General features: G+C 39.4%; 1 protein-coding gene across 6 annotated transcripts in view; it reads right to left on the reverse strand.

Moving 5' to 3' along the window:
• Positions 1-703: 703 nt before the first annotated feature.
• CIP2A (cellular inhibitor of PP2A) overlaps positions 704-27,860 on the reverse strand; it is a 38,877-nt gene continuing 11,720 nt past the window's right edge. For 4 of the 6 annotated variants that reach the window (XM_084843329.1, XM_084843332.1, XM_084843333.1 and 1 more), the window contains 16 exons: positions 26,629-26,751; positions 26,212-26,357; positions 23,248-23,323; positions 22,046-22,270; positions 19,981-20,140; positions 19,064-19,205; positions 15,544-15,643; positions 14,598-14,716; positions 14,203-14,395; positions 13,463-13,537; positions 13,261-13,371; positions 12,525-12,721; positions 10,776-10,889; positions 6,536-6,618; positions 4,220-4,359; positions 704-2,357 (listed from right to left, as the gene is read on the reverse strand). In XM_084843329.1, coding sequence (XP_084699455.1) covers positions 2,187-2,357; positions 4,220-4,359; positions 6,536-6,618; positions 10,776-10,889; positions 12,525-12,721; positions 13,261-13,371; positions 13,463-13,537; positions 14,203-14,395; positions 14,598-14,716; positions 15,544-15,643; positions 19,064-19,205; positions 19,981-20,140; positions 22,046-22,270; positions 23,248-23,323; positions 26,212-26,357; positions 26,629-26,751 — 2,175 coding nt within the window. In that variant the 3' untranslated portion in view covers positions 704-2,186. Of the gene's footprint in view, positions 2,358-4,219; positions 4,360-6,535; positions 6,619-9,662; positions 9,744-10,775; positions 10,890-12,524; positions 12,722-13,260; positions 13,372-13,462; positions 13,538-14,202; positions 14,396-14,597; positions 14,717-15,543; positions 15,644-19,063; positions 19,206-19,980; positions 20,141-22,045; positions 22,271-23,247; positions 23,324-26,211; positions 26,358-26,628; positions 26,752-27,860 lie in introns of those variants that run through there. The other 2 variants (XM_084843330.1, XM_084843331.1) reach the window with 2 other exon arrangements.

Raw genomic sequence — 27,860 nt, forward strand, 5'->3', positions numbered from 1 at the left:
CTAGTTTCTCCAAATGCTAACTGTTTCTAATCTCTTTCTTATGCCTATTCTCACAAATAGCTGCTAGGCAGACATGAACTCTCATGATCGAATGCCTGCTCTCACTGAACGAATTATATTCATAGAAGTCTAGCATATCAGAGAGAAAGCAAGGCTAGAAAATCTCTCGCTCTTTCTCAGACATTTAGTTTTCTAAGCGCAGGAGCCTTTCAGGTAGATCCTGTACTTGTGGGAACAATCATGTCCAATCCTACCTACAATATGAAGTATAGTCCAGAAACAGATTTACCACCTCATCTGCTGTTTGTGAGAACTAGGCTTCAGTGACCATGAAGAACAGCTGTTCACATCATTCTTTAAAAAGAAAGCTTATTTTATCATCAGCACGTAACAAATGTAGCTTAAGAGAAAGTGGAATTTTTTATCATCCCATCATGTTTGTGTAAATCAAGCACTTGTGCTTTATAGCATATGTTAACTCTGGATTTGTGTGTGCTTATTTTTTATTTTCCTTGTGAGAGGCAAATGAAGACATCTACAACAAAATTAGAAAAGGACATCTATAAATATGAGCCTATAATAAATATTTCATTAAAATCTCAAAGGCCACTACTGAGCTGGAGACAACAGAAGAAACTTTCTGTAATGTAACTGATAGCATCAACTGCACATCATAAAAGCAGAAGATTGACATACAGAAGCTCCAAGTAAAATTTAAATATATTTATTGAGATTTTGGCTTATCACTGCATTCAAGCGGAAGTAGTATGAAAAGTTTTGAAATTTTAATGTCTCCAAACATTAATTTGTTTAATTAAAATGTACATGAGACATAAAGTATACTATATTTCAGCAAAATACATGCATTTGCCTTTATATCCCAAGTTAATTTTTTGAATGTATATTCTCATTAAAGTTAAGTACTTTAATAACAGACAAGTATAGGTTTAAAAATGTACAGAACTATATCTTTTCCTAAATGTAGCAAAATATAGGTATAAAATGAAGTTTCAAAACTTGAATCTCGATAGCGTCTTTATACAAAGAACTAACAGCGACAGCATGTGAACTCCAGATAAAACTGACAGGTATTTTTCGAAATCAGGCACAGCAATTCTATGGTCCCTGGGAGAGCATCCTCCCCTCCCGAGACTGTAGACACTGCTATGACCTCAGAAGGAGGGTCCAAATTCGGATCATTCCCCCTCCCTAACCCTCTTGCAGCTGCTGCAGAAAGCACTGCAATGACTGCTCTCCCAAAGTTGGAACAGCGACATCGGAGGAGCTCAGGGAGAGGAAAAAGGGGGATAGGAGGGACAGAGAAGAGGCCAAGATCCTGAAGCCTCTTTTTCACCCATCCCACCCATGACAAAGTAAGTCAGTTAGATGAACCGAAAGACTGTGTAAAGGAGGGAAGGGAGGTGTTTATGCCCCCATCTCCTGCTGGCAGGGGATGGGATAGACAGAGGGCTCCACACTTGGAGCCCTCTGTATATCAAATGGCAATCCCTTAGGATTGCGCTCTAAAGAGCTGAAAAGCAGTGAGCAGATCTAAATGGGATTCAACACTAGAACATAAAATGAAAAGCTAAGTAAATGTCTTTTTTCTGGAAACAGCATTTTGGAGCAACATGCTCTAATAGGCTGTCAATTTTAATTGCACAATTCCTTGAATACATATTGTTGTAAGTTAAGATCTGTCCAATACATTACTTTAAAATTTTATGTCTTGGTATACATAAAGGTTTTGTATATTTCCTCTCTAATCTCTGGGTTTATATGTTAGACACCTGGATTCTACAATACAAAATGTTATATACATGGAATTTAAAACATAAAAATCCATACTTATAAAATCAGCCCAGAAGAGGTGCACCACCCACCCTAATCCAACTCCTATCATCAGTGACAATATGTGCACCAAAAGAACCTCATTCTGCTCTTTTCCAAATTGTCAAAGAAATTCTTATTAAACCAGTAAACAAGACTCCCCACAGCACTGATAGCTATGTGGACATTAGTGTCAACATGAACAGAAGCTGGTTTGTATCCTGTAAAAAGGCACAAAATCTTCAAGAAGAAATCGTTATCTACAAAGTGGAATTTCTTTTACAAAACAATACTTAAAGCTCACATTAATTTAGGTTTGCTCTTTTTACTGCAATATAGTACTAAGTAATCAAATTCTACAGACTAAGATTAACAGCTTCTGTGCTTAGTTTACCACCACTCAAGCTGTGTATCATTGCTATCATATGAGAATGTTTGTTCAGCTCTTCTTGCTGGAGTTTGACTACGGCCTCCTTTTCTTCCAATCGTCCTTCCAGCTGTGACTTCTGAACTTCCAAAGAAGATGCCTAAAGATAAATATTGCATACGATTCAATCATCTTTCTCCAACATGCATACTTGCCATTGTCTAGCAAAGTGGGTGAAACCTTGGTTAAGGACATTTAATTGATATGACATCTAAATTGACAAACCACAGTTGCAATCGGACAGTAAGCCAGAATCAAAAACTATGTTCTGAAGCACTGTTAGTGCTAACTATATTTTAGGGCAGTGTCTCAATTGACAAACCATAGTTATGACCATTGCTCCCCCTCCAGAAGCTGCTGAACTGTGAAGATGGGTGTGAGCTTATGAACTGCGGAGAGGGCAGAAAACAAAAGTAAACAAGCAGCTTTAAACCACAGTTTGCTTGTTGTATATTTGGGTGGCTAGAACAAGCCATGGCTTGGTGTGATATCTGAACTGAGTTTATGGCTGTGTGTCTGCCTTAAGAAAAATACTAATACACATTATTAAATGATACAGAAAATATGTTTAATTAAAACACTGAAGCTGGAGAAAGGGTTTGGTACCAGCTGTTGGCTACAAGGCCAGAACAAACAAAGAAGATGCTGGCTAAGAGCATCACCTTGCTCAACTGATCCTTCACTCCATACAGAAGGATCTAAAACGTGAGATCACGTATCTGTACAACTGAGGCTTGTTAAGACAGACTGCCAGAAAAAGCATAGTTTTTCCAATAATCCCAGATGTGTTCAACCATAGGCAATGAAGATACACTTCAAGTTAAAATCCAAAGTAATAAATATATTTCAAGGAGCTCTAGGGGACATTTTTGCCTTAAGCTAGGTTTCAAGCAGAGAGATGAGGCCTCAGAACTTTTGCCTTCTATGGCATAGAACAAGGGCGAAAACCTATTCCAGTTGCTTCCAGTCCCATTCCTTGCTAGAAGACTGACAACACAATCCTATACATGTCTACGGACTGCTTTCTACCAACTTTGGTTGGTGGCCCAGCTACACCCCTATCTGGACAGGGATAATCTGGCTTCAGTTGTCTATGCTCTGATAACCTCCAACTTAGATTACTGCAATGTGCCCTACGTGGGGCTACCTTTGAAGATGGTTCAGGAGCTGCAGCTCGTGAAAAATGCAGTGGCCAGATTGATAACTGGGACTAGAAGGTCCGCACATTTAAGACCAACTCTGGCCCGCTTCCACTGGCTGCCTATATGCTTCCGAGCTCAATTCAAGGTGCTGGTTTTAACCTATAAAGCCCTACACAGCTTGGGACCACAATACCTGACGGCATGCCTCTCCTGAAATGAACCTACCCATACTCTACGTTCAACATCTAAAGTCCTCCCCTGACTGCCTCCTCCAAGGGAAGCTTGGAAGGTGGCAACAAGGGAGAGGGCCTTCTCAGTGGTTCCCCCCCCCCATCTGTGGAATGAGCTCTCCAATGAGGTCCACCTGGTGTCAACATTGTTATCTTTTCGGCACCAGGTTAAGTCCTCTCTCTTTTCCCAGGCATTTGGCAGCACATTATGAGTTTTAATTGGTCCAGGATGTGTCTCTAGTTATGACTGACTGTTCAAAGTTGTTTTTAGTTATATTTGTTTGTGTATCTTGTCTGTGTGCTTTGATGTAAATGGCTTTTATACTTTTTATATTGTATTTAATGTTTTAACTTCTGTAAACCACCCAGAGAGCTTCGGCTATGGGGCAGTATAGAAATATTATTATTATTACTCCTCAGAAGTAAGTCCTGTTGCGTTCAATGGACTCTTTTCCCAGGTAAGTGAGTGTAGGATTGAAATATGCATCTACACCATTTACTCAGTAATATTTGCAACTGTGGAGTCGAAACTCTTCATCCTTCAACATTTTTTTTTCTAAACATGGCATAAATTTCTAAAGAAAACTTACCTTAATGCTCAGTTCTTTTCTTGCCTGCTCCGTTTTACTCAGTTCTTTTCTGAGGATGTCTACAGTCTCTTCCATATCTTCTTTTTCCTTATGCCTGGCTTTCAGTTTTTCTTCCTGAACCTTCATCTTCTGTTGTAAACCTTTTGAAGAATTGTAAGAAAAAGCCATATGTTCTGCAAAAACACCTGAAGACTCTTAGACATCAACATTTCTCCCCAGCAAGTATTAAATATGTTATGCAGCACTGCCATCTACTGAACATTGCTAGATTGTGTTTTACAGTCTTTAGTGTTTGCCTGCCTAAGCAAAGATACATTCTGTAGTCTGCTGCAGAAACATATTTCAGATTGAGACATTTGATCTCAGAGGAGTAACTTGAAGCTTTCCCTTATCAACTTTTAAAGAATTGCTTCACCTGCCTGAACAATGAACATATAACGGAAGCTGCTTGCCCTGGACTAGCTACTGAAGCCACTAGTTGTTCACCATGACCTGGCTTGCGCATAATGGCAATTTGTGGGTTATTTAACCTACAAATTGCCAAAATCTAGCGGCAGTGAGCAAGCTGCCTCCGGCATGCTTGGCACTTCCACTTTCAATTAATAATCTATGATCGCCCCATTCATACGTTGTTAGTATGACACCCAAACTTTGGCACTTTGCGTTGTTTAGGGGTTAAACCCAGAGTTAACCCAACAGCATGGCAGCGTACTCAATCTCTCCCACTTGTCCCTGACAACCCATGAGTTAAATAACCCATTGGTTGTCGTGATGTGTGAACATGACCCATATGAACAGTACTGACTTGTAACTGCAATGGTTACTGCTGCTTCTCAGACCACGACCACGCACCTGCTGTCTTTGGGCCAGATGAGTGAGTGGTGTATTCACTTCTCACTTGCAATCTATGCTTGTGACTTATACACTGATGGTTTGATTGGGAAACTCCCAATTAAACAGCACAAAGTAACAGCACAAATGCACCATTACAGGCAGTTGCAGGTTTATTTTGAGGGTTTGCCTCTGGATACAGAACATGCTGTTCTTCAAACATGAGCAAATTCCCAATCAGCAAAGGAATCTGAATTGTAATCATATCAATTATGTTTCAGGGCTGTAATTATAACCTCCAAAGCAAAAATGGTTGGGGAATCCCATCTAAAGAAAGAAGTTACAATCTTTAAGCATGACCTGAACTGTGATGTAGTTTGAACTTGATACTTGCACAGCTTTTAGAATTTAGGGAGCAAAACTATGGAGACAGCTGGCAGCCTCTGAAGTTGGAGGCTGCCAAGTATACACTGCAGGGCAGCCGGAGCACGGAGGCGATCTTCGCCTCTGTACTCTGGCCGCCCTACATTTTTGCTAGATGGGTGATTTTGCCTGTCTAGCTGTAACACTTCTGAGAGGGAGGGAAGGAGGCTGGTGCGAGGATAGGAAGCTGCATAACAGCTTCCCTGGTCTCCTCCTCTCCACGGGACCACCCCCTTTTCCCTGTCTCTGCGCATGTCAGGGTTGCCTTTGAGAACATAGAGTGGCAGAGCAGTTCAGATTCTGAGGAAGAGCTGCAAAATGTGGAGGAGGAACTTTCCCAGGCTTCAGAGGCACAGCTGGATGGAGAGGGGCCCCCTTCTCACATCCCTGTGATAGATAACGAATAGGGGAAAGTGGGGACACGAGAACCTGAACTCTTAGATGTCAGGTGCAGATGCAGACACAAGCGGGAGATGGCAGGGGCACAGCTTAGGCAGTCTGCCCGATTAGCTCAGCGTCAACAGCTGCGTCTAGAGGTGTCACAGGAGAGAGGGAGATCTTCCCTTCCCACCCCTTAAGTTAGGATAGTTTGCCGCTTTTTCCCAAATGGTGGCCAACTTTCGTAGCTTCCCTTTGAACTCCTTGAAGGCTTTTCCTTTGTAGTCTGGGAGTCACTAGCAATTTGCATCTGTATACCTCATTAGAGTAAATGGATTAAAGCCATGGAAAAAAAGCCTCTTGTCTGTGTTTTGATTTGGCGTTTGGAGTTCTCAGCAGGGCAAAAAGGGAATCCTGACAGCGCTCCATTTCGAGCATGGAGATGTAGCCAGAACCGCTCTGGCTACAAGGGGGAGTGTAGTTTCTGGGGTCTGAGAGACTTAGATACTAGAAACCAAACAATCCTATGTCCCCCCAGATGCTGTCTAGGGGGCATAGGATTGCTCTCTCCAAGGCTTTTAAAATTAGAGTAGCAGGATAAATACATTTTCCAGTCTTGGTCTATAAAGCAAGATGCCCGATGAAGCTGATACAGGAAGTCAGAATTGTTTAGCTTTAACTTACCTGATATTTTTCCATCTTTATCTTGCAACTGTTTGTGCAATTCTTTTCGATGCTCTTCTGTTTCTAGCAACTGAGTGACCGTTCTAAAAAATTGAAAGGTACAAATATTAAAGTTCTTCCAAAGAACATTGGAGGAGCCTCTTTCCCCATGTCTTTACTGTGTCATACTACAGTGACATTTAAGAACATAAGAAGAGCCATGCTGAATCAGACTAAGGGTCCATTTAGACTAGCATTCTGTTCACACAGGGACCAACCAGCTACCTGTGGGAAGCGGACAAGTAGGACATGAGTGCAATAGCAACATCTCACTTGCATTCCCCAGCAACTGGTATACACAGGCATACTGCCTCTGATCAAAGAAGTAGTATACAGCCATCAAGACCAGTAGCCATCGATAGCCTTATCCTCCATGAATTTGCCTAATTCCCCCCTTTTTGTTATTAATATCTTATTTGATTTTTTTCCCTTTTCCAATACAAACAGTAAATTCTGCCCTTCTCCTCCCTTGTAGGTTTTCCCCTCCCTTTTTCATATTGTCCTGTATTTAAACAGTAAAACTTGAATAAATTAATAGCTACATAAAAATAAATAAAATAGTTGTATCAAGCACTTTTCTTTGCTGGCCTGAACTGGTTTTGTGGTGGACCACATTTGAGAAAATGTCCCCATATTAATAGGAATGTATTTTCTGTTATTGATTTGGTGTAATATACCTTTTCATGGGCAGCTAAGGTCAATAGATCTGAATCCAACTGTGTATATTTAGGGTTTTATTTGCATTCCAGTGTTGTAGAATAACATGCTTAGTTGTCTGTCTGGCCTTACTAAACCATGCAGCATGCTCCCTGCCAAGTTCCAATTGCCTGGAATGTATCCCACTAAGGCATGGTCAACTTTTACACTGGGTAGGATTCCAGGACCATGTTGATCCTGGTTAGGAAAGGCATAACTATTGGGCAACTCCTTAACATATGCACTAGATTAGCCTGCAGACTGTTAGACCCCCAACACATATCATCCTGGGGCATCCCCAGGCATTTGAATTATACTGGTGTCCAGTCTGCCCCATATGAAATCTGTATAAACTGAAGCCTGAGATTTAGATTAGATGGTTTGACAGATTTCAAATGGGAGCTTTTCAAATAGGGCTTTTCCAATGGGAGGGCTTCAGTTTAGTTTCTAACTGCTTTCTATTTAATCGGGGGGGGGGGGGGGACACACTCAAAATCCAGAGCAAGGTATCTCAAACCAAGCCATGCAGGAACTTGTTGGTCTTAGTTAAGTCTGTTACAGCCTGCACCATTTGAAGTAGGTCTGGAGCATCTGAGACAGCCAATGCATCTGGGCTGAATTTGTTAGCAACACTATGCTTAAGTCGTAGTTACTGCTATGCTGTTGTGGGAGGTAAGCCGAATTTATCTTGTAATACTCCAAAGGGGCTGAAAACATTTTATTTGGAGAGGAACTGTGATATGAGTCAAATGCCCTATTAAAGCTATCCAAACTAGTGGCTATCACAACATCTTGTAGTAGAGAATGCCATAGTTTAGCCAGGCACTCTGAGAAGTAGTAATCCTTTTATCTCTCCTAAATCATTCAGCTTCATGGGATGATCCCAGGTTCTAGTATTACAAGAGAGGGAGAAAAAAAGTCTCCCTATCCTCTTTCTCTGCACCATGCATAATATTGTACACCTCCATTATGTCTCCCACTATTCACTTTTCTATGCTAAACAGCCTCAAATGTTGTCACCTTTACTCACAGAGGAGTTGGTCCAGTATCTTAATAATTTTGGTGGCCTTTTTTGCACCAGTTCCTGCTCTACCATATCCTTTTTGAGGTGCGGTGGCCAGAACTATACAGCATTCCAAGTGTGGTCATACCACAGATTGTATAAAGGCGTTATGATATTGGCAATTTTCTTCTTAATTCCTTTCCTAATTATGCCCAACACAGAATTTACCTTTTTCACAGCAGTCACAAACTGGGTCAACATTTTCATTGAACTATCTACCACAACTCCAAGATCCTGATTCCTTGGTCAGTCACTCCTAACTTGGATCCCATCAGCATTTATGTAAGGTTGGGATTTTTTGCCCCAATGTGCACCAGTTTACATTTGCTTACAGTGAACCCTATTTGCCATTTAATGCCCATTCTTTCAGTTTGGAGAGATCCTTTTGGAACTCTTTGCAATCCCCCCCTTTTTTAAACCACCCTAAAAAATCTGATGTAACCAGCAAACCTGGTCACCTCACTGCTCACCCCTAAGTCCAGATCATTTATGAACAATTGAAAAGCACTGGTCCCAATACATATCCTTGTGAGAACCCACTATTTACATCCCTCCACTAGGAGAATTTACCATTTATTTCTATTTTCTGCTTATTGTTATTTAACCAGGTGCCAATCCACGAGAGGATCTGTCCTCTTATCCCATGGCTGCTAAATTTGCTCAGGAGTTTTTGGTTAGGGACTTGGTGAAAATAATTTGGAAGATCAAGTAAACAATGACTACCAGATTACCCTGTCCATACGTTTAATGACATGTAGCTAGTAAAACTGAGTGACAGGTAAGAAATTTGAAGTTTTCAATCATATACTTCCTGTATTCAGTTATCTTTCTTTATTTTTAGTCAAACAATGTTCCTTCATACAGTCACTGAAAACAGACATTTCACTACACAAGTAATAACAAAACACCCACTACAGGCATTTGCAAAGTAAAACCTAGTATTAGAATGTGCTATGTGAAAATACTGGCAAATTTGTTTTTGATTAATTCTATTTACACCATCCTGTAGATGGATATTTTTTCTTTATCTTGCTTGACATTCACACACTATGTAGTAGAAAAATCCCATAAAATAACCACAGATTGTATCTCTCAGTTTAACTGAAAAACAAGAATAAGGCATTCTTCCTACCCACCACCACCATTAACGTCAGCTGGGTTTTCCCCCTCCAATACCCATACCAGGAAATGCTGAATGTGTCTAATTCTGAGTTACCTATATGAACACAGAATTTCACTTGAAAAAATGTTTGTTTGGATAGGAGTCAGGGAATATACATCACTCATGGGATGGAGAAGGAAAATTCAATTTGAAATGACTACCTTACAACAGAGAAGTGAATGGATCCTGAATTCCCAGACTACTCTTTAAATTCCCACATATGCAAAAATCAGCTTCATGATTGGATCCTAGAACAATGTGTAAGAAAATTTACACTACTGTGAGACACACACACACACACACACTTCCTCCCACCACCCGGATTTCTTCTTTACAAAGCACCTATACCTATTCCCTAAGAACTAGTTTTGAATTTTGTATGCTGTTATAAAAGTAGTTTGGGTATTTTCTGAGGGACTTTCAGAAAATACGTAGTTACGTGAGAATGCCATTCTGGTTTACAGAATTGTACCTCCAATGCTGAATTAGACCAAATTTAAAAAATTGGCTTAGGAGAGTTCTCCATCTCATCCTACCCCTGCAGCCCCCTGCTCCCACTGAAAAGCTGAGGGGCTGTCCTGAACAGCATGGGATGATGTATTGGGGGAGGGGGCTGCAGGGGGAGGAGGCAAGTGCGCAAAATTGGGTGGAGGGACCTTGTGTCCACATCTGTGAGTTTCCTTTTGTTTACACAACTTAGGACCCAAGCCATTTAATTCTTAGTTGGTGTGGAGACAACTAATGCAGATAAAAGCTAAGTAATGACTATCACTTTACTGGACTAACTTGTGATGTTGTGTTTGTCTAAGTTTCACTGTTAGCCTTGAAAGTGCAGTATATATCTTAAGTATTCCTATATAAACATAAATTGGAAAGCTTAATGTTCATGTCCTTCCACAGTGTCAAAGGCACTGGTTAAATGAAAGGCTGAAACTTGGGTCAGAAGTGTTAAACAATCTTAAGACAACTTCAAAATGCCCTAAAAACATTACACTACAGATGCAGAATGAGCTTAATAGAGCAAAACAAAATTTGAAAGGTTGTAATAATTGAGAAGTTCACTTTTATTGCACGTCATTTGGCCCAGCTTGTTTATAATCTTTATGATTGTTCTTCAGAAAACTAACACCACACAACCTTTGAGGAAACTGAGATCAAACAATGAAGTACACACTTCAGAATATTTCCAAGTAGATTAAAATGCTACTTTAAGGAGTTTTGATTCAAACTGAAGCATTTAGTTGAAATGGCATCATTTAACTATATAAAAGTGAACTTACTTGTCATTCTGCTGCTTGAGTGATTCATTCAGCCTTTTACAGGTTTCAAGTTGTTTATTCAGTGAATTACACGTTAGCTGCAGATCGTTATATTGTTTTTCAATGGTTTCATGCCTAAAATGTTCAAAGTGTTATTAAATAGAATTAATGTTACACAGTTTTTCACAATGTAATATTTTGATAGCACGTGTTAACCTTCCAACTTTCAAAATTATAACATTGCAGTATTTGCTCACACATGTTTGGTGTTGTGTGTGCTGCAATTCAAGTACAACTTTCAGCATAAACCTCAAGAAATCCTGATTACAGATTTCAAAGATTTTTAAATATTTTAAGGTTAAATTCTAATCAATTCATTTCCTAGCAAACTAATTCTGCTTTTTCACATGGCTGTAGTAATATGAACCGCTGCACAGGAGGGACCAACTAAGTATAAGCTTATTTTCTGGCAGCCAATTGTCACCCATGAACATGTTACAGAGAGAAATGGTTTGCAGACCATGACAGCCCACTGTGGGTTAACGTACCCATGGGGGTTGTTGCGTTGTGGTGGGTGTCCATGGGTGTTCGGGCTTGCTGTGTCTTGCGAACCCAGGCAGCAGGAGTTGTTTGAGGGTTAATTAAATAACCCATGGCTTGTTTTAGGGTTATCCGAGGGTTGTCTCAAACATCTCCTGCCACCTAGGTTCACACTACAGAACAAGCCATGGCAAGCTGGGTGCCCGCAGGTGCCTGGCACGACACAACAACCCCCATGGGTAAATTAACTCACGGTGGGCATTCCTGATGTATGAACAGGCTCAGAGACTGCAGAACCCAATTTGAGATATCATTATACAAGTGTAACCTGCAATGAAATGATGTACCATATTCCTCCTAACAGGAGTGCTCCCGTTCACCTGCCTCCCCAGTTTTCCTTTTCCAACTGACGCATTACATTCCATGGCTACTGAGCATTCTCAGTCCTCACTGGGCAGGTTTTTTTTTTGTGGGGGGGTTGCACTCATATAGTTTTCAAAGATTACTGCAACATTTTCGGTTCCCTTGAGCATGTTGATACCTCATTTCTCAGTGGCACTGTTTTGGCTCCATTTCTATTGGCACTTAACTCCTGAGTTTGTGATTAAAGGAGTGATAAGATGGTTCCCACACCAAACAAGAGTACAGAAATTACTAAAATGATTCCTTTCTGAGATCAATCACTGACACCTAATTTGGCAAGTCAGACATTAATCTGAACATAGACATCAGTCTGAGTAATCTAACCTTATGAGAAAACTTTTTACTCACACTTCTGTGAGTCTTACTTTGAAAATCACATCAAGTTATGACCTAAACTCTCAAATTGTGGGTCAGGAGTCTGAGTTATCTGCTGCTTCTAAAATACTAGAAGTAGCTAGAACACCAGGCCCTTATCTAATACAAAAGTGCTTCTCCTAAGATGGATCATGCACCAGACTGGCGTTGTGCTCCGAATCCCAAAATCTGGCTTTTTACTGATGGATAAGGTAGTTTTCGTTTGGCAGCTCTCCCTACCCCCCACCCACACATAAACAAATTCTGTAAGCAAGGGGGGGGGGGGAATCAATCTCCCCATTTGTAAAATACATCAGTTTGGAGAATATGCATATTTGTATAATCTTTTCCGAATATAAATTAGGTGGGAGGCTTTGCTTTGGAGGAGGAGGAGGGAGGGATTTTCAAAACCCTACTTCCGTACACATCGTTCATAGCAGTGCAACATCTTACTTTTGAAGAAGGTCAATGGAAGATCTTTTCAGTATTTCATGTTCTTCTGCTATTGTCTGCAGCTTCCTATTATGTTGAAAGAGTTGTTCAATATCACTCTGCGCCCGTTCAGATTCTACCTGCTGTGCTTTCAGTAATGCCTCAAGATCTTCATTTTTTCTTTCGGCATCCTTCAACATGGAAGCAAGTGTCCTAGCCTTTTGTAAAAAATAGGGGAAATATCATTAGAGGCTTAAACATTTGCTTCACCATTCCATAATACATATAGGGGTTGTATCCAATGGTGTCTGTCTGCCAGGGGAACAGACGCTGCAAGTGAAACAGATTCCTCCCCCTGCAGCCCCCCATATCTGTTCTGGAGGCCCTCTGGAGCAGATCTGGGGTGTATGTGCAGATGTCTGCATGTGCAGAGCGCCCAAGATACATCCCTATTTGGTTTATGAGGCTTCTATATTAGATCAGTATCTTCCAAAAGGCACCGAGCCATTTTTAAATGAATTTTCTAAGGCCTGTTAAAAAGGCTTTAGAAACTTCAAGTACCCAGAATGTAAATCAATCTTAAAAGTAAGGATTGCAGCTATGCAAAAATTTAGCATCAGGAAAGTTGCACTGAAATATTTTTCCAATTAAGGATAACCTAGTCCAATACTGATGCATATTATGGTAAGCAATTTTGCATTAGTAGCAATGAACATGAAGCAAATAGCTCTTGTGTGAGGATTTCAGTTTTACCCACCTCTGACTCAGCTTGAGCTCTCTGGCAACGATACTGGGCAATAAGTCTATCAGCTTGAGCAAGAGCCAGTGCCTTTGCTTCCAAAAGGTCTTGCAACCTAGTTTCTTTGGACTGATAAGAAAATGGGAGCAAAATAATTTCACATACAAGTGTAGACAAAGCATGCACATGAAACAAATATGCATATAAAATATGTACTCACTGCTAATGCAGATAGTTTCTGCTCATACACATCCATTATTTCAGACACCCTTACATCTGTGACTGATTCCTTCATCTGTGGGAAATGTTGATAGCATGAGCTACAACAACATGCAAACCTGAAGTCAAAATTGTATCTACTTGGACAAATGAAAAGCTTGACAAGAGTAATAATGTATTACAATATTGGCAGATAACACAACATTTGTTAGCTTTCACATATTCAGAAAAGAATAGCATAATCAAGTTCAAGTCTGCTTTAATGGAACCCATATAATTATATTGATATCTCATAAAACAAATCCCTCATGTTCACCATAAATGAGTTATATTTCAAATGGAACTAAGTATTTCATATTTACTTATGTCATATACTGATGGCTCCTATGAAAAGCATATTGATTTCAAGGTACTGTAATTAGGAACAATCGTGTTCTGAAGTGTCCAGTTACACTTAATATACTTCATCTACTTGCAAGTAAGTCCCCCTGGTTTCAGTGGAGTTTGGCCAAATCCCTGGTTATTGTAGGTTCAAGTCCCATACTGAACTACTGCCTCCAACCTTCCTCACAGTTTACCTTGCATAGTCCCCATCACTCTTATGTGCCATGCTTCCTATAGAAACTGGTATGACTTGACCCCAGAAGCCTAAAACGTCAGGGATTGGAACACACTGTTGCATTTTATATAGAACAGAACAAAGATGCTTTTATCTTAAAACTATATGTTAAAACCATTAACCTCCAGGCCAGATTGGAGTTTCTGTATCAGGTCCTGAATGCTGAGAGTTGCAGCATCGTCATTTTGAGGGCAAACAATAGAGCACTTCATTGAGTTAACGGAGGTCATGGATGCTTGCATGTGACTCCTTTTAGATGCATGCTCTGCTTCCTGTTGTCTGTAAGAATTATTGGCTGCAATGCTTTCGCCAAGCCTGCATTAAGAATAGACACAAAAGAATAAACCAACAGGAAGGAATTGCAAATAACATACAAACATCAGTATTTTGAGAAAATGGGGGCAAAAACTGGCAGCAACAACAAAAGCCTGCAGTAGAATTTAAAAACAGCAATATGGAAAACAATTTACATATCTATGTCTATATGTACACATAAGAATAAATATAAGAAACTCACACTATAGCAGGGAAATCTGGCAATGGTGCTGCTTCAAACAGGATTCTAAGTCCTGCCTGGACTTGCTCTCTGTGGTCTGATGTTAAAGCAAAAGCCAAAGGTGTAACCAAACGTTGATCCTAGACACAAATTACTTGTCAGTTCAAACAAGCAATTATTTAAGGAAGCTAAACAGCAGCATACAAATGCATGTGCATAAGAAATATATGCAGTATACATTTTCATTTCATTTTCTGTATTTTATGATATTCAAGTACATCTACTGATCACTCCTAAGGAATGTATCTAGTGAAATGTTCTTCACCTTCACATTCTTTCATTCAGCCTTTTTAAAAATGTCTCCGGTACTTCTTGAGTTGAAGCAGATGCTGCATAAGGAAGGTATCAGATCTGCTAGATCTCATAGGAATTAAGACTTTGAATATCACCCCTGTATAGGTGTACTCCTATCCTGTAGAGTTGCACTTCTGTACTATAAAAATGATCTTTAATACAATTATTAATTTTAATTAATTGTGCTGGGTTCATAGAAGCATGAATGAAACTCCACTCATGCAGGAGGGCTTTCCTGGCTCTGCAAAAGCTATTCCTGAAGGGACATCTGGAATGGCATGTGGTAATTGGGGGCTTCAGTAGGATGGGGGATTGGTAGAACTCAAGGGCATGGTGCCTTTCTGTTTGCACAAAACCCCTTTAATCCAAAGCATTGTTGAGTACATTTCAGTTTATTAAATCTACAACTAAACTAGGATCTATTTGTATCTGATTTTCAAAGTGCTGAGTACAGAGAGGACGGTTAAATTACCTTTCCTAACCAAGTAAAAAGTAAATGCTTGCATGTTTTCAAATGTTATGATAAAGGTTAGTTTGATAATACTGTCAGTCACTACTACGGAACATGTGTACTGTTTGTTCAGAGGGATTTAAACAATGCAAAAAAACTCACCTGAAGAACTTTGTAAAAGTTGCCTTCCATGCTAGGAACTAGCTGTTTAAGCTTGCTCATAAGATCCAGTGTTTTTAAGATTACATCAGCAGCAAGCTTGCTGAAAAGAAAAGTAATGAAAAGAGACCATTTTATAGTTACTGTGTACATATACTGAAACTTCTAACACCGAAGAATTCATTTCTCATGACAAGTCTGAAAAAAGACAGGAATCCCTTTTTAAAACAGAAAGAAAATAAGACAATTTTTCTGAAAATGTAAGCTGTAAACTCTTATCCACAGAATACAGTCAGGGCCAGAAATATTGGAACAAGGATAACTGTTTTGGCAGTTGGCCTCTGTACACCACCACATTGAAGTTGAAAGGAAACACACCCAGAAGTCAGGACTTCCAGCTGTAATTCAAGGGGTTTGACAAAAATGGGGCACTACGCATTCAGGAAGGACAGCCAGTGGCATACACACACACCCATCGTTGGTGGCTCATCAGTAATGGAACAAACCAACATCATTTCAAACTTCAGGATTGCCTTTAATACCTGGATGAAAATCCTTTGCAGTCAATGACTGCCTGAAGTCTGGAACCCATGGACATGACCAAATGCTGAGTTTCCTCCCTCGAGATGCTTTGCCAGGCCTTTACTGCAGCTGCCTTCAGCTGCTGCTTGTTTGTGGGACTCTGCCTTCAGTCTTGTCTTCAGTAACTGAAAAGCATGCTCTATTGGGTTGAGATCAGGTGACTGACTTGGCCATTGAAGAACATCCCACTTCTTTGCCTTCAGAAACTCTTGGGTAGCTTTTGCTGTATGTTTTGGGTCATTATCCATCTGCAATATGAAGCAGTGCCCTATCAGTTTGGCAGCATTCGGTTGAATCTGAGCAGAAAATATAGCCCTATACACTTCAGAATTCATCCTGCTGCTTTTCTCAGCAGTCAGGTCATCAATAAACACCAGTGACCCGGTTCCATTGGCAGCCATACATGCCCAGGCCATAACACTGCCTCCACCATGTTTGACAGATGATGTGGTATGCTTTGGATCATGAGGTGTTCCTTTCCTTCTCCATACTTTTCTCTTCCCATCATTCTGGTACAAGTTAATCTGGGTTTCATCAGTCCAAAGAAGCTTATTCCAGAACTGGGCAGGCTTTTTTAGGTGTTTGCTGGCAAAGGCTAATCTGGCCTTTCTGTTCTCGAGCGTTACCAGTGGTTTACACCTTGTTGTGAAGCCTCTGTATTTACATTCATAAAGCCGTCTCTTGACTGTAGATGTTGACAATGACATGCCTACCTCCTCAAGAGCGTTCTTGACCTGGCTAGATGTTGTGAAAGGGTTCCTCTTCACCATGAGCAGAATTTTGCGGTCTTCCACTTTAGTTGTCTTCCATGGTCTTCCAGGCCTTTTGCTGTTGCTGAGCTTGCTAGTTAATTCTTTTTCAGGATGTTCCAAACTGTTGTGTTGGCCGCTCCCACTGTTTTTGCTCTCTCTCTGAGGGGTTTATTTTGTTTCCTCAGCCTAATGATGGCCTCCTTCACTTGCACGGACATCTCTTTGGACCTCATGTTGGGAGTTCCAGGGAACAGCTACCAAATGCAAATGTAACACTCAGAACCACCTCCAGGCCTTTTATCTGCTTGACTGGTCATGGGGTACCCAGGAAACAGGCCATACCTGGCCATGCAGCTGCTTGTCAGCCATTTGTTCCATTACTTATGAGTCACCAACGATGGGGTGGGGGTGTATGCCACTGGCTGTACTTCCGGAATGATTAGTGCCCCACTTTTGTCAAACCCCTTGAATTACAGCTGACAGTCCTGACTTCTGGGTGTGTTTCCTTTCAACTTCAATGTGGTGGTGTACAGAGGCCAACAGCCAAAACAGTTATCCTTGTTCCAATATTTCTGGCCTTGACTGTATAAAAGCTACAGCTAACAGATTGCATTACAGCTTTTACCTGGTAGCTTCAATTTTTTCCCCATTATATTTGTCAAGAAAATGACTATACAAGTGCAACAGTTATTAAAGAAGGCTTTAACTTCCTTAACTCTTCTCTATGAATGCAAATAGATTCAGATAATCACCAACCATGCTTTAGACATTTTAAAAACTTAAAAAAGTAGGAACTAACTACAAAGATCCTACCATATGCTAACCTTTAAAAACTTATGGAATGTGCATGAGCGGGCATGCTGCTTGCAGCATGCTCACCTCTTCGGCTTTTGCACACAACCCACAACAATCCATGGTTTAACCTGTGTGTTGTTTAGGGACTAAATGACCCAGCAGTCCAGGTTTGGATGTCATGCTTCGCAACCTACAAAGGAGCCAATCGTAGGCTGTGCAGTAAAAGTGGAGAGGCACTACAACCATCAGTTTTTAAGTGTGGTTATGTATAAATGAGGTCCTGTCTTCAGAAACAACCTTCACGATGCTTTCCGTTTTACCTAGCCTTTGGAATTCTCTGCAGAGAGAAATCCATGTAACCCTATTATTATTGTTCTTCTGATGACAAGGGAAGACCTCTTACCTATAAAAAGCCCTCCCTAGTTACTGACATTGATTTTTCTGCTTTTTAAATCTTTATCCTAGCTGGTATATTTTGAATTGTTTCTGTATTGAATCATTTATATCCTGCTTCCAAGGATACAAATCCTTCCAAAAACAGCCTACAAATAAAAATATAGTAATAATATAAGACCATGTCAAAACAAAAATTCATCAAGATGATTAAAACTGCAATGGGAGTTTCAAGCACTGAAATGAAACTAATGAAGCTATAAATTAAACTGCTTCTGCACTGGGCATCTTTAGAATAAATTTTTTTGCTCCAGGACTTTTTGCATTCAGAACCAAAACAAGCAACATTGCCTCTCTTTAACTTAGATTGGCTTGCGCACAAGGAGAAGGCTAAGAAATTGATTAAATAATGTTGTGTACTGTAGCCTTGTACAGGTATTATGCCTGAATAGGGAACGTATATAGGGAACATGGAGCTGCCCATGCTGATCCTACCCTCAACATCTCCATCCTTTCTGTCCCCACCCTTCCCACAGAGTGGGAAGGTATCAAAGGTGCTTGAACACAAGTAGAAGCCTCTGCACAATCAGGAACCCTGACAAAGTAGGGTTCCCAATCACACAGAGTCTTCTACATGCATTCATGTGAACACATGTAGAAACCCCCTTCAGACATCCCCATTCAATGCAGTGAAGCAAGGCCATCACACTCCGCCCTGTAGCCCATACATGTGTTGCTATTCCCTGCTTAGACCTAGTGCCTGAACAGGGCTAATCCATCTTACATACTAGGATGCCTTGAACAAAACATGTTCATCTCTTGCAAATAAATATTCATATAAATAGAAATGTCAGATTTCAAGGATAGCTTGTCAGCTACTAGGGCTCAATGACTATATACTGGGGGGTTTCTATTTCTGCAGAAAAAAAAATAAGTTTAGCCTTGCGACAATAGGAAACGTAAGGGAATGTGCTAGGGATTTAAAAAAAAATACCACTTACCTCAGTTCAGAGTCAATTACCTTTGCCCCAAAGCCAAAGTCAATCCCACTGCATGTAAATTGGTGCTCTATTAAAGATGTACATTTGGTAGCTGTTAGAACCTTAGTAACATGCATTTTTAGCATGTCATCTGCACAAAGCGGTATGTTCTGTTAAGGATATAGTCTCTGATTTATAAAGTTTCAGATTACGAGCAAGTTCACTAGTGAACATTGTTTACCTATGCTTACCTCATAATAGCTGGCAAGTGAAGAATGCTATTCTGTAACTGTTTTTCAGCAATTCAGATTAGGGCAATTTCTTCAAAAGACCCAGACAGTACTAAGCAGTTATCTAAGCTAGACTAATTGGCCTTAATTTGTGTCTGGATTCCAGATAAGTTCTTTTCACATACAGATAAAACCATGATATTCAGAGCAAGTTTACACTTTGTAGCCAATATTTTTGCTGAATGTACATCATGTGTCTTATAGTAAAGACCCAGAGCATGAAGTGCACACAGGATACAAGCCACAGGACGATGACTGTCTGATTTCCTGACATGTCTTTTTCATGTTTACAGACACATCTCTTCACGTGTATATTGTTTACCAGGGCAAACATCAGCCTTCATGCAGAAAATGTATCTGCCGTGTAAACTATAAGATAGCCCTCAGAGAAGCTTGATTAAGTAGGTTTCAACTTTCCAAACTCAGTTTTAAGAGTTACATTGTACAAAATGTAAACCCAGTGAAAGACCATATTTTATCCTAAACCATTTTAAGAGAGTGCCCTTTTGTATAGTTTGTATGTTTATCCAACACAGACTTGGGGTCTAAGTATTATTTAAATCAAATGCATTTAATCTAGTTTATTTCATACGTGTATGGTTTCATAGTAAGCATATCATGATAACAAAGAACTTGCACCAAGGATATTTATCAAGATATCAATGGCTTTGATCATTCTTTCACATTTCTTCTTTGCCAACGGGTCTTCTAGTACATGATCTGGGAAATGAAGATGGTCGAGAAGAACAGGCAGAAGAAGATCCACAAAGCGCTCAGACATAGCACTGTTGCCTGTATCAATAACATCCTATAGCAGAAACATTACACAATTGTTGGCATCCAAACCATGGATTAAGAAGTTATCCTACTCCCTTCTGCAAACCTGCTTTCTAAGTTCAAAGTCACTCAGCCTTCATCTCAGGTCCCATGACACACATGTCGTTCCATATATTCCAGATATGTCATATTCCAGATATGCTAGTATGTTTTAACTACTCTGTCTTTACTTAGAATTAGGAACTTAAGGGATTTTGTATCCGATTGCCATAGTTGGGAGTCAGGAAAGAATTTTTTTCCCACTCAGCACTTCCCCCTGCATTTAAATTAGTTAATAATTATTCATGAATGTTTTTAATACAAGAAATTACCAAAAAAAACCTATATAGGCAACTGAAGATACAAGAAGATGGAACAAGGAGGAAGACATGGAGGAAAGTGGAACAATAGGGAATAGCTATGTGAACTGGTTGGAATGAAAGGCTCTTTGTACCTTGGTCTCCTATCCCTCCTCCCATTTTTTTCACCCAGAACCTAGCCAGTCTACCTTTTTGTCATGGCATTCATTCTATAATTACACCCAGTTCCTCGATGCTGCGTTTAATCCCTGTGCTCTTCTCAGTTGTGCGTCTACTCCACTCACACTCCCTGGTGGCTTCTTCCTTATTCCTCTCATCCACGCTTCTCTCAAAGCGGCAGTTCCACTGCATTATTTCATAGCCACTAAATGGCAAGTGACAATAAGATTTGTCTCCAAAATTGATATTGCTGTTACCAGCATTTCTTCTTGCAGAAATTCCATGTCATTAATTTTAAGATGTAACTAAATTCTTATTAGACACTGACATAGCACTGACAACAGCATTAATGTAGCCCATAATCCTCAAAGGAAGAGGAATTGGAGCCAAAATACAAAGATGAAGTCTGGGTCTATTGAGCCTAATAGTGCAATCCTATGCACATTTACCTGGGAGTAAGTCCCACTGAACTCACAGGGACTTGCTTCCGAATAGATCTGCACATGATTTTCCTGTAAATTGCACAACATCTTTATTTCTTACATGGCACAGAAGTTAAGGAAGGCACCATAACTTTGAATGTCCATGCTTTTGAGATATTGAATGAATTTGTAAGAACATTAATTCTTTTCTTAAAATGAAATATTTTCAATTCTAGACTATAATTATGCATACAAATAATTCTATTGGTTTCTTATAAACAGATGCAATCCAGCAGTTATAAAACCAAGGATGTAACCTGTTATAAAACCTTAGGTCGTTAACAATAAATTTACAGATGAACACCAAGGTAAACCTGAAACACAGTAATTAAATTAAAAAGCCCATTAATGTTTTAAAACCTGAAAGCAGGATCTAAGATCATGTAAGTGAATTTATACTCATGCAAAGAGACTTTTCTCCCTCTCTCCTTACCTCTGCAATCCCAAGTTTCCCTGAAAATCTGCTCTGGAGGGTCAACCAACACCTGGAGCAGATTTTGAGCATGTGCAAGGTGTTGCCAGGGAAATCACCACCCCCCAAATTCTGCAGAAAATGCAGCTCCATCAGGGGAAACCTGCATTATTTTACCCAGATTTACAAAAGCATGTGAAAATCTAGAAATAACCTAATGCAATAGCCATTTTTTTTCTAAATAAAGTCAAATATGGAGCTTTGAGATATTACTTATAAAACATAGGAACATTCTTTATATTGGCTCCCATTTGTTGTTTTCATACAAAGCAACCAGCAACAACAAGGCTAGATTGGCTGCAAGCCAGGTGCTTAATATCTACAAAATGGCTAGGGCTAAAAGCGAAACAAGTTCCTTCTTTTGGAGACACAGTTATGATACTAGAGCAAGTAACCCATCTGCCCTATGGATGGATTAGCTGACTGAGAAGCCATTTCAAACCTATTCTAGAAGAATTGGGTACCTCAAATATCTCCCTGAACAGCTCTAAGGCAAGAGTCGAGCAGTTTTCAGATGCTTCCAAAGGCTGGTTTGACCAATGTACTAAGACAATAGATGGCTCTGAAGGCTTAGATCGAGTTGCAAGTCTTGTACTTCCACAACTTGCCGTATTTGGTTCCAATATTGCTTGACGCAAGACATGACGGAGTTCTGTTACTGAACAGAAGGCAAGTAGTAACTCTAACACCTGAGCAGGAAGTAGAAGAATACATGTTTTCTATTTTCACAAACAATATACTCTTTATGACAGTATCTGTTTCAGTTCCAACTGGAAAACTTCATTTCAGGGCCAAAATACTATAGTAATGAAAGTTTTAACAGATGGTTTATTTTACCTGTTTTTCCAAGAAATGTTACAGAGCTGAAAATGTTGGTTTGCTATTAGTTTAAAAAAGGAGTTGCACAAAACCCTACCTCCTTAGGGTACGAATGGAGTCTTCCATATAAAGCTGTCTTACACTGAAACATACCACTGATCCATTCAGCCTAGTATTGTCTACTCTGACTGGTAGCTGCTCTGCAAGATCTCAGTTTTCTTCCAACCCTGCCATCCAGGACACTTTAACTGGAGATATCAGGGACTGAGCCTGGAACCTTCTGCATTTGAAGCATGTGTTCTACTACTGACCTCTGGCCAGGCAATCCCTGTTATCAGAGGAATTTTGTATAACTGTACAGTGGACATAAAGTTCACTAAATATGGAGTTAAACATAGCATAATCTTCACAGCTGGACTTCAAATATTATCCAAGTAATAAATACATATTTGCTCAGCATTACAAAGGCTATATACCTTACTACACAATTTAGAATAGATGCAGTTATTTGCAGAACTACATTTATCTGTGGAAAAGGAAGGTATGATTTACTCTAACACACTGCTGATATTTATAGAAGTTTATTCTGCAAAGGTTTTAGAAGAAGTAAAACACTATAGTGGTTAAAGCACAACATTATGAAACACAGGCCTAATTGCCCAATACCTGTAGGTATGAATACTTATTACTATATTCCAAATATCACTATATTTATCACTATATTCCAAAGAATGGCATTGACTTAAATTCCTAAAGTTAAGGACAGAACTGGGGCTAGATGTCAGAATGATGGATGTCTAGATCCTATTAAGGTGTACCATTATGCAGCTGTTCATCTGTAAAGTACCTTTTCTGATGAATCTGCATCTCTTCCATGAAGGAGGCCTAGCACCTGATTGAGGCAAGATGTAAAATGTTCATACCTACATTGTTGAAAGAAAAAAAAATGTTTAGATTTCTTTTATTTTGGTGTAATATAATCAAAATGGGGATTTCTTAGTGATCTGAAAGCAGCATTATTCATCCTTCATTTTAAAATTTACAATAGTATACTTTTAATTAAGAATCTTCAATGAGTCATGATAGAGATGGGCTGATCCCAAGGCTCAAGGTGCCAGACAACACCAGTTCTGTTCAGATGATCATATTCAGGTTTCATGAGCTGAGATAGGAACAAGCCTTTTTGCTTCAGCAAGCAGGTCCTTCGCCTATCCCTTCATACAAGCCATGTTTAAAGCAGGAAGCCTCTGAACTATATAGTTTTGTGTTTTGACTGAACCAAAAAACTATCGCTCCCAACTTTGGAAAGCCAGGATATTAAACCAACTTCAAACTATGGTTAAATGTCCCGGCTTGTTCTAAAGCAGGTAACCTTTCCGAGATTGGATGGAATAATTATTATTGTAAGAGGCTTCCTAGTTTAATCGTGGCTTACACAACAGAGCAAAGTATGCAGGAAAAGGCCTGTTTATATCTTGGCTTTTTAACTCAAGATACGATTGTTTGAACATGGACACTGTTTTCAGGGACTATACACCAAGTGTGAATTAGTAAAATGGCACAAACACAACATATCAGTACTGCAAGTAGATATCACCAAATAAATGCTTGGGATCTGGGCATCAATGTGCAATAAGTCAAAAGCTAGTTCTTACACATTACTTAACAATGAATGATGTGAAGGCCTTGGGGGAAAAAAAAAAGCCATTAGGAAGAAAACATTTTCTTCCGTTTTTTTCCCCAAGGACCTTTTTGCTCACCCACCCCTAAAATTGAACAATTTTGGATTATGATTATTTTTGAATGATTAATAAAATGTTTAAGGAAAGGTGTTCATATATAACTACTCAGTCTTTACTCTGCCAAAATTATTTCTAAAAACTACCTAACAGTAAGATTTATCTAACACTTCAGAAGTAAAGTTTTTGGAAATGTTGAATCCATGGCGGAATAGTGTTTTTTAAAATCCTCTCTGTAAGATTGCCAGCATCGTTTTGAAATAAAGCTCCCAACTAGACCTCACCATTATGGAATGACGGCTGAACCTACACATTGCAGTTATACCGTTATCATAACTATTGGTGCCCATTGGTGTCATGTGTACCAATAGTTATAACGGTATGATAACAATACAACTGTTATGTGTAGATTCAGCCTACATCTGAGCAAAATAAACCCTCTAACCCTAAATAACTCAGTAGTTTTCTATGGCATAGGCATGGGACTGACACCACTGCTAGAGACAACTTTTAAAATGAACAAAAATTAAGATGGTAAAGGCACAACCCTATCAGGTTGCCACACACGCACTAGACTGAAGCCTCCAATCTCAAGTTTACTTTAAAATATTTTCAATTTTAATTATAATTTTATGAGCCAATCAAGTTATATGTAATACATTAATAAGTAATTAATACATTAATAAGTAATACATTATTTTATAATACATATAAAATAATGAAGTGATGTAAAGTGCTCTGTAAAGAGCACTAAAAAAGGCATATTTTTCTATTTATTATAAGTAATAATAGTAATAATTTCCCCAAAATGTCAATTTTTCCCATTTACATCGCTATTGGTAATACAATTCGAATTAACCAAGACGGCTCAATGAGCAGATGTTTATTTTATTTTATGCATTTCTGTTCTGCTCTTCAGCTAAAAAGGCTCCCAGAGCATATTTCATCAGACCAATAAAACAACAATAAAATGGTCCCTTCCTGCAGGGTTACAATTTAGATGACACAACACAAAAGGAAAAAAGAGATGGGTAGGGAGTAAGAAAGTGAACTCAAGCACCAGTTCTTAAAAGTTATAAAGTTCTTATAATGACCCACTTGAATGGAAACATTCGAAGGAGAGGAGCCAAATGCAACTAATCTCTCAGCAGAGCCAATGGAGTGGTCTCTCCCACTGCTTTACATTAAAAAATCCATACACCATCATTTCTTTAAAAGTCCATTTAAAAATCAATTTTTAAAACATGGTTCTGCCGCTTTTGAATACAGCTAGAGACTTGCTGTTGATTCCAGCGTTCTAGGAAGGAGCCATTATCAGAATAATAGCATAATTTCCTGTTCATTCCGCTCTTGTGAAATTTCAGATCCCGCAGTTGCTGAGGTAGGCAAAACCAAATATGTTTCACGTTTGTTGAATGGGCACTGCTGTTGTAAATTTACCTGCTGGTGGAAGGAGAATAAAGGTATTTCTTGACACATTTCTCTGGGCAGAGCATTTCATAAAGTGGGTGCCAACATTGAAAAAGCCAAGAAGCTGGACAGTCTATAGCTCTTGCCTCTATCCAGTGGCAACCCCCTGCAGTGAAGGGGTGGGGGCGGGGAGATGGAAAATGTCCACTCTTCAGGCCTTAGATGTTGCTGTTTCAACTATTTCAGGGAGAGAAGGGAATACCTATTCTAAGATGGTGACTTCCGCAACACATGCTTTCATCATCTTTCAATACACGGTGAAATTTGATAGAGCCCAGAAAGCATTGCTTTAGAAATCAGATCCAGACTGCTTGTTGTCAGTCACTGAAGGCAGGATGGCCATAATCCCAATTCCCTCACCATCCATAGGCTGGAAACTATGCATAGAGCTACAGGGGAGGACTGTAAAATGCAAGACAGAGCTTATGTTCTGTCATCTGTAAAGTGTTGAAGAAATGGTTGGGAAACTATGGCAACAAAATTCTCCAACATGCAGAGATTAGGACAGATAACATGTAGAAAAATGTACACAAGAATTAAGGAATATACTGGAGATCCCCAAAGAAGAATACGTATAGTTGAGTTCATTTTGTAAATCATACTTGGTAAGATAATCTGCAATCTTGGGATTCTTCAGGAGATCCATGAGCAGATCAACAGAATACTTTCTTGTTAGTGTTCCATCACCATTCACAAGTATGTTGAATATTAGCTGGAAAGTCTGATGAATGTTTCTGGAATGGAAAAGCTAAACAAACAAGCCAGGTTTACGATCATTTGAACTTTGCAGCCATCACATACCCAGCTATATCAAAGCAAACCTACAAACACAAAACATGGTAGTAATAAATATGATTCAATGGGGTTGTAAAAGATATGCATAGTAGAATGGATCCAGATTACTTTACTTGTACAGGATGCTTGTGTAATTCCACATCTTACCACAAATATTCTTATCTGCGAGATTAACATGCCTGATGAGGAAGCTTCTTTCAAAACGAAATAAAACACATCCTTACCTTTTCTCCAACTTCTTCATTTAATGTAAGGCTTGATAATACTGAAAGTGCAAATACGACCATCGTTAGGCTACTGTGGGCCAAGAAGCTGATCAGAGTGCGATAGAAACCCTTCACGTTAGGCTAGTACAGAGGAAAAAGAGAAAGCAGTCCAAGAAAAAATTGCATTTGAGAAGATCGCATACTAAGTCAATACATTCTGAGCCATAAAGTTTGACTAGAATATTAACCCCCTGTCAACAGAAAAATTGACTGCATCAATCTGGTTTGGAGGTCAAATGTACTCAAAGAATGCCACACAAATAGAATATCTGGTGGAAGGTATTAACCCTCACACTATTTGTAAGTAAAAATCACGCCTTCATTGAGAACTTTCCTTTTCCAATAAAACATATAGTTACACATGAATAATTGGGACCAATAATACCTCACAATGCAAAGTACAAAAATCTACAATAACAATATGTGGGTTCTCACCCCCGTTTCTAAAACATTAAAAAAACCCTGTGCCATTAGCATACATATAATCATAAGAGTTACATAAATATAAGTGCAATTAGCATGAGTTGTAAATTACCTATAACAAAAATAAAACTCACACCCTTCACAACCATAGCATATGCTACTCAAGCAGCCTATATACAATCACAGAGATGACACATGGCTCTGTTTTCCTAGTGTCAGCAGTAGTAGACCCTACCAGTTTTGACGCTGCCTCTCTTGATGTCCCAGGCAGGTTGGCTATGTTTCTAGATCAACCCAGGATTTGTCCAACTACAGACCAAGGTCTATGAGGAAGAGATGCTCTCTCCATAGTGCAGCCTTCCCTATCCTGGTGCTCTTCAGATGTGTTCTACTGCAACTCCCATAATCCCCATCCACCATGGCCATTGAGCATGCTGGCTGGGAATGATCGGAGTTGCAGTCCAACACATCTGAAGGGCACCAGGTTGAGAAAGGAAACCATAGTGCATTATTCAGCTTTCAAACAATAACCATTTAAAAAGCAATGTCAACTATGTCTTTACATACCACCATTGGCCATTGTTTGATCATGTGCTTGGAAGAGTATGTGGAGACCATCCGGCCACAGGTGTCCATGCTACTTTTAGTTTTATTATAATAAAGAATGGCACCAGGCTTGGAATTCTGGTCTGAGATTGCTGCATTGTTAGGCATTGAAGAGAGAATCACCGTCCTTACTTTCTTTGGCACGCAACTTACAAGTATCA

The sequence above is a fragment of the Heloderma suspectum genome, chromosome 3 (genome assembly GCF_057233095.1).
Source record: "Heloderma suspectum isolate Gila_16-S chromosome 3, 16-S_ref, whole genome shotgun sequence".
Classification (NCBI taxonomy): Eukaryota; Metazoa; Chordata; class Lepidosauria; order Squamata; family Helodermatidae; genus Heloderma; species Heloderma suspectum.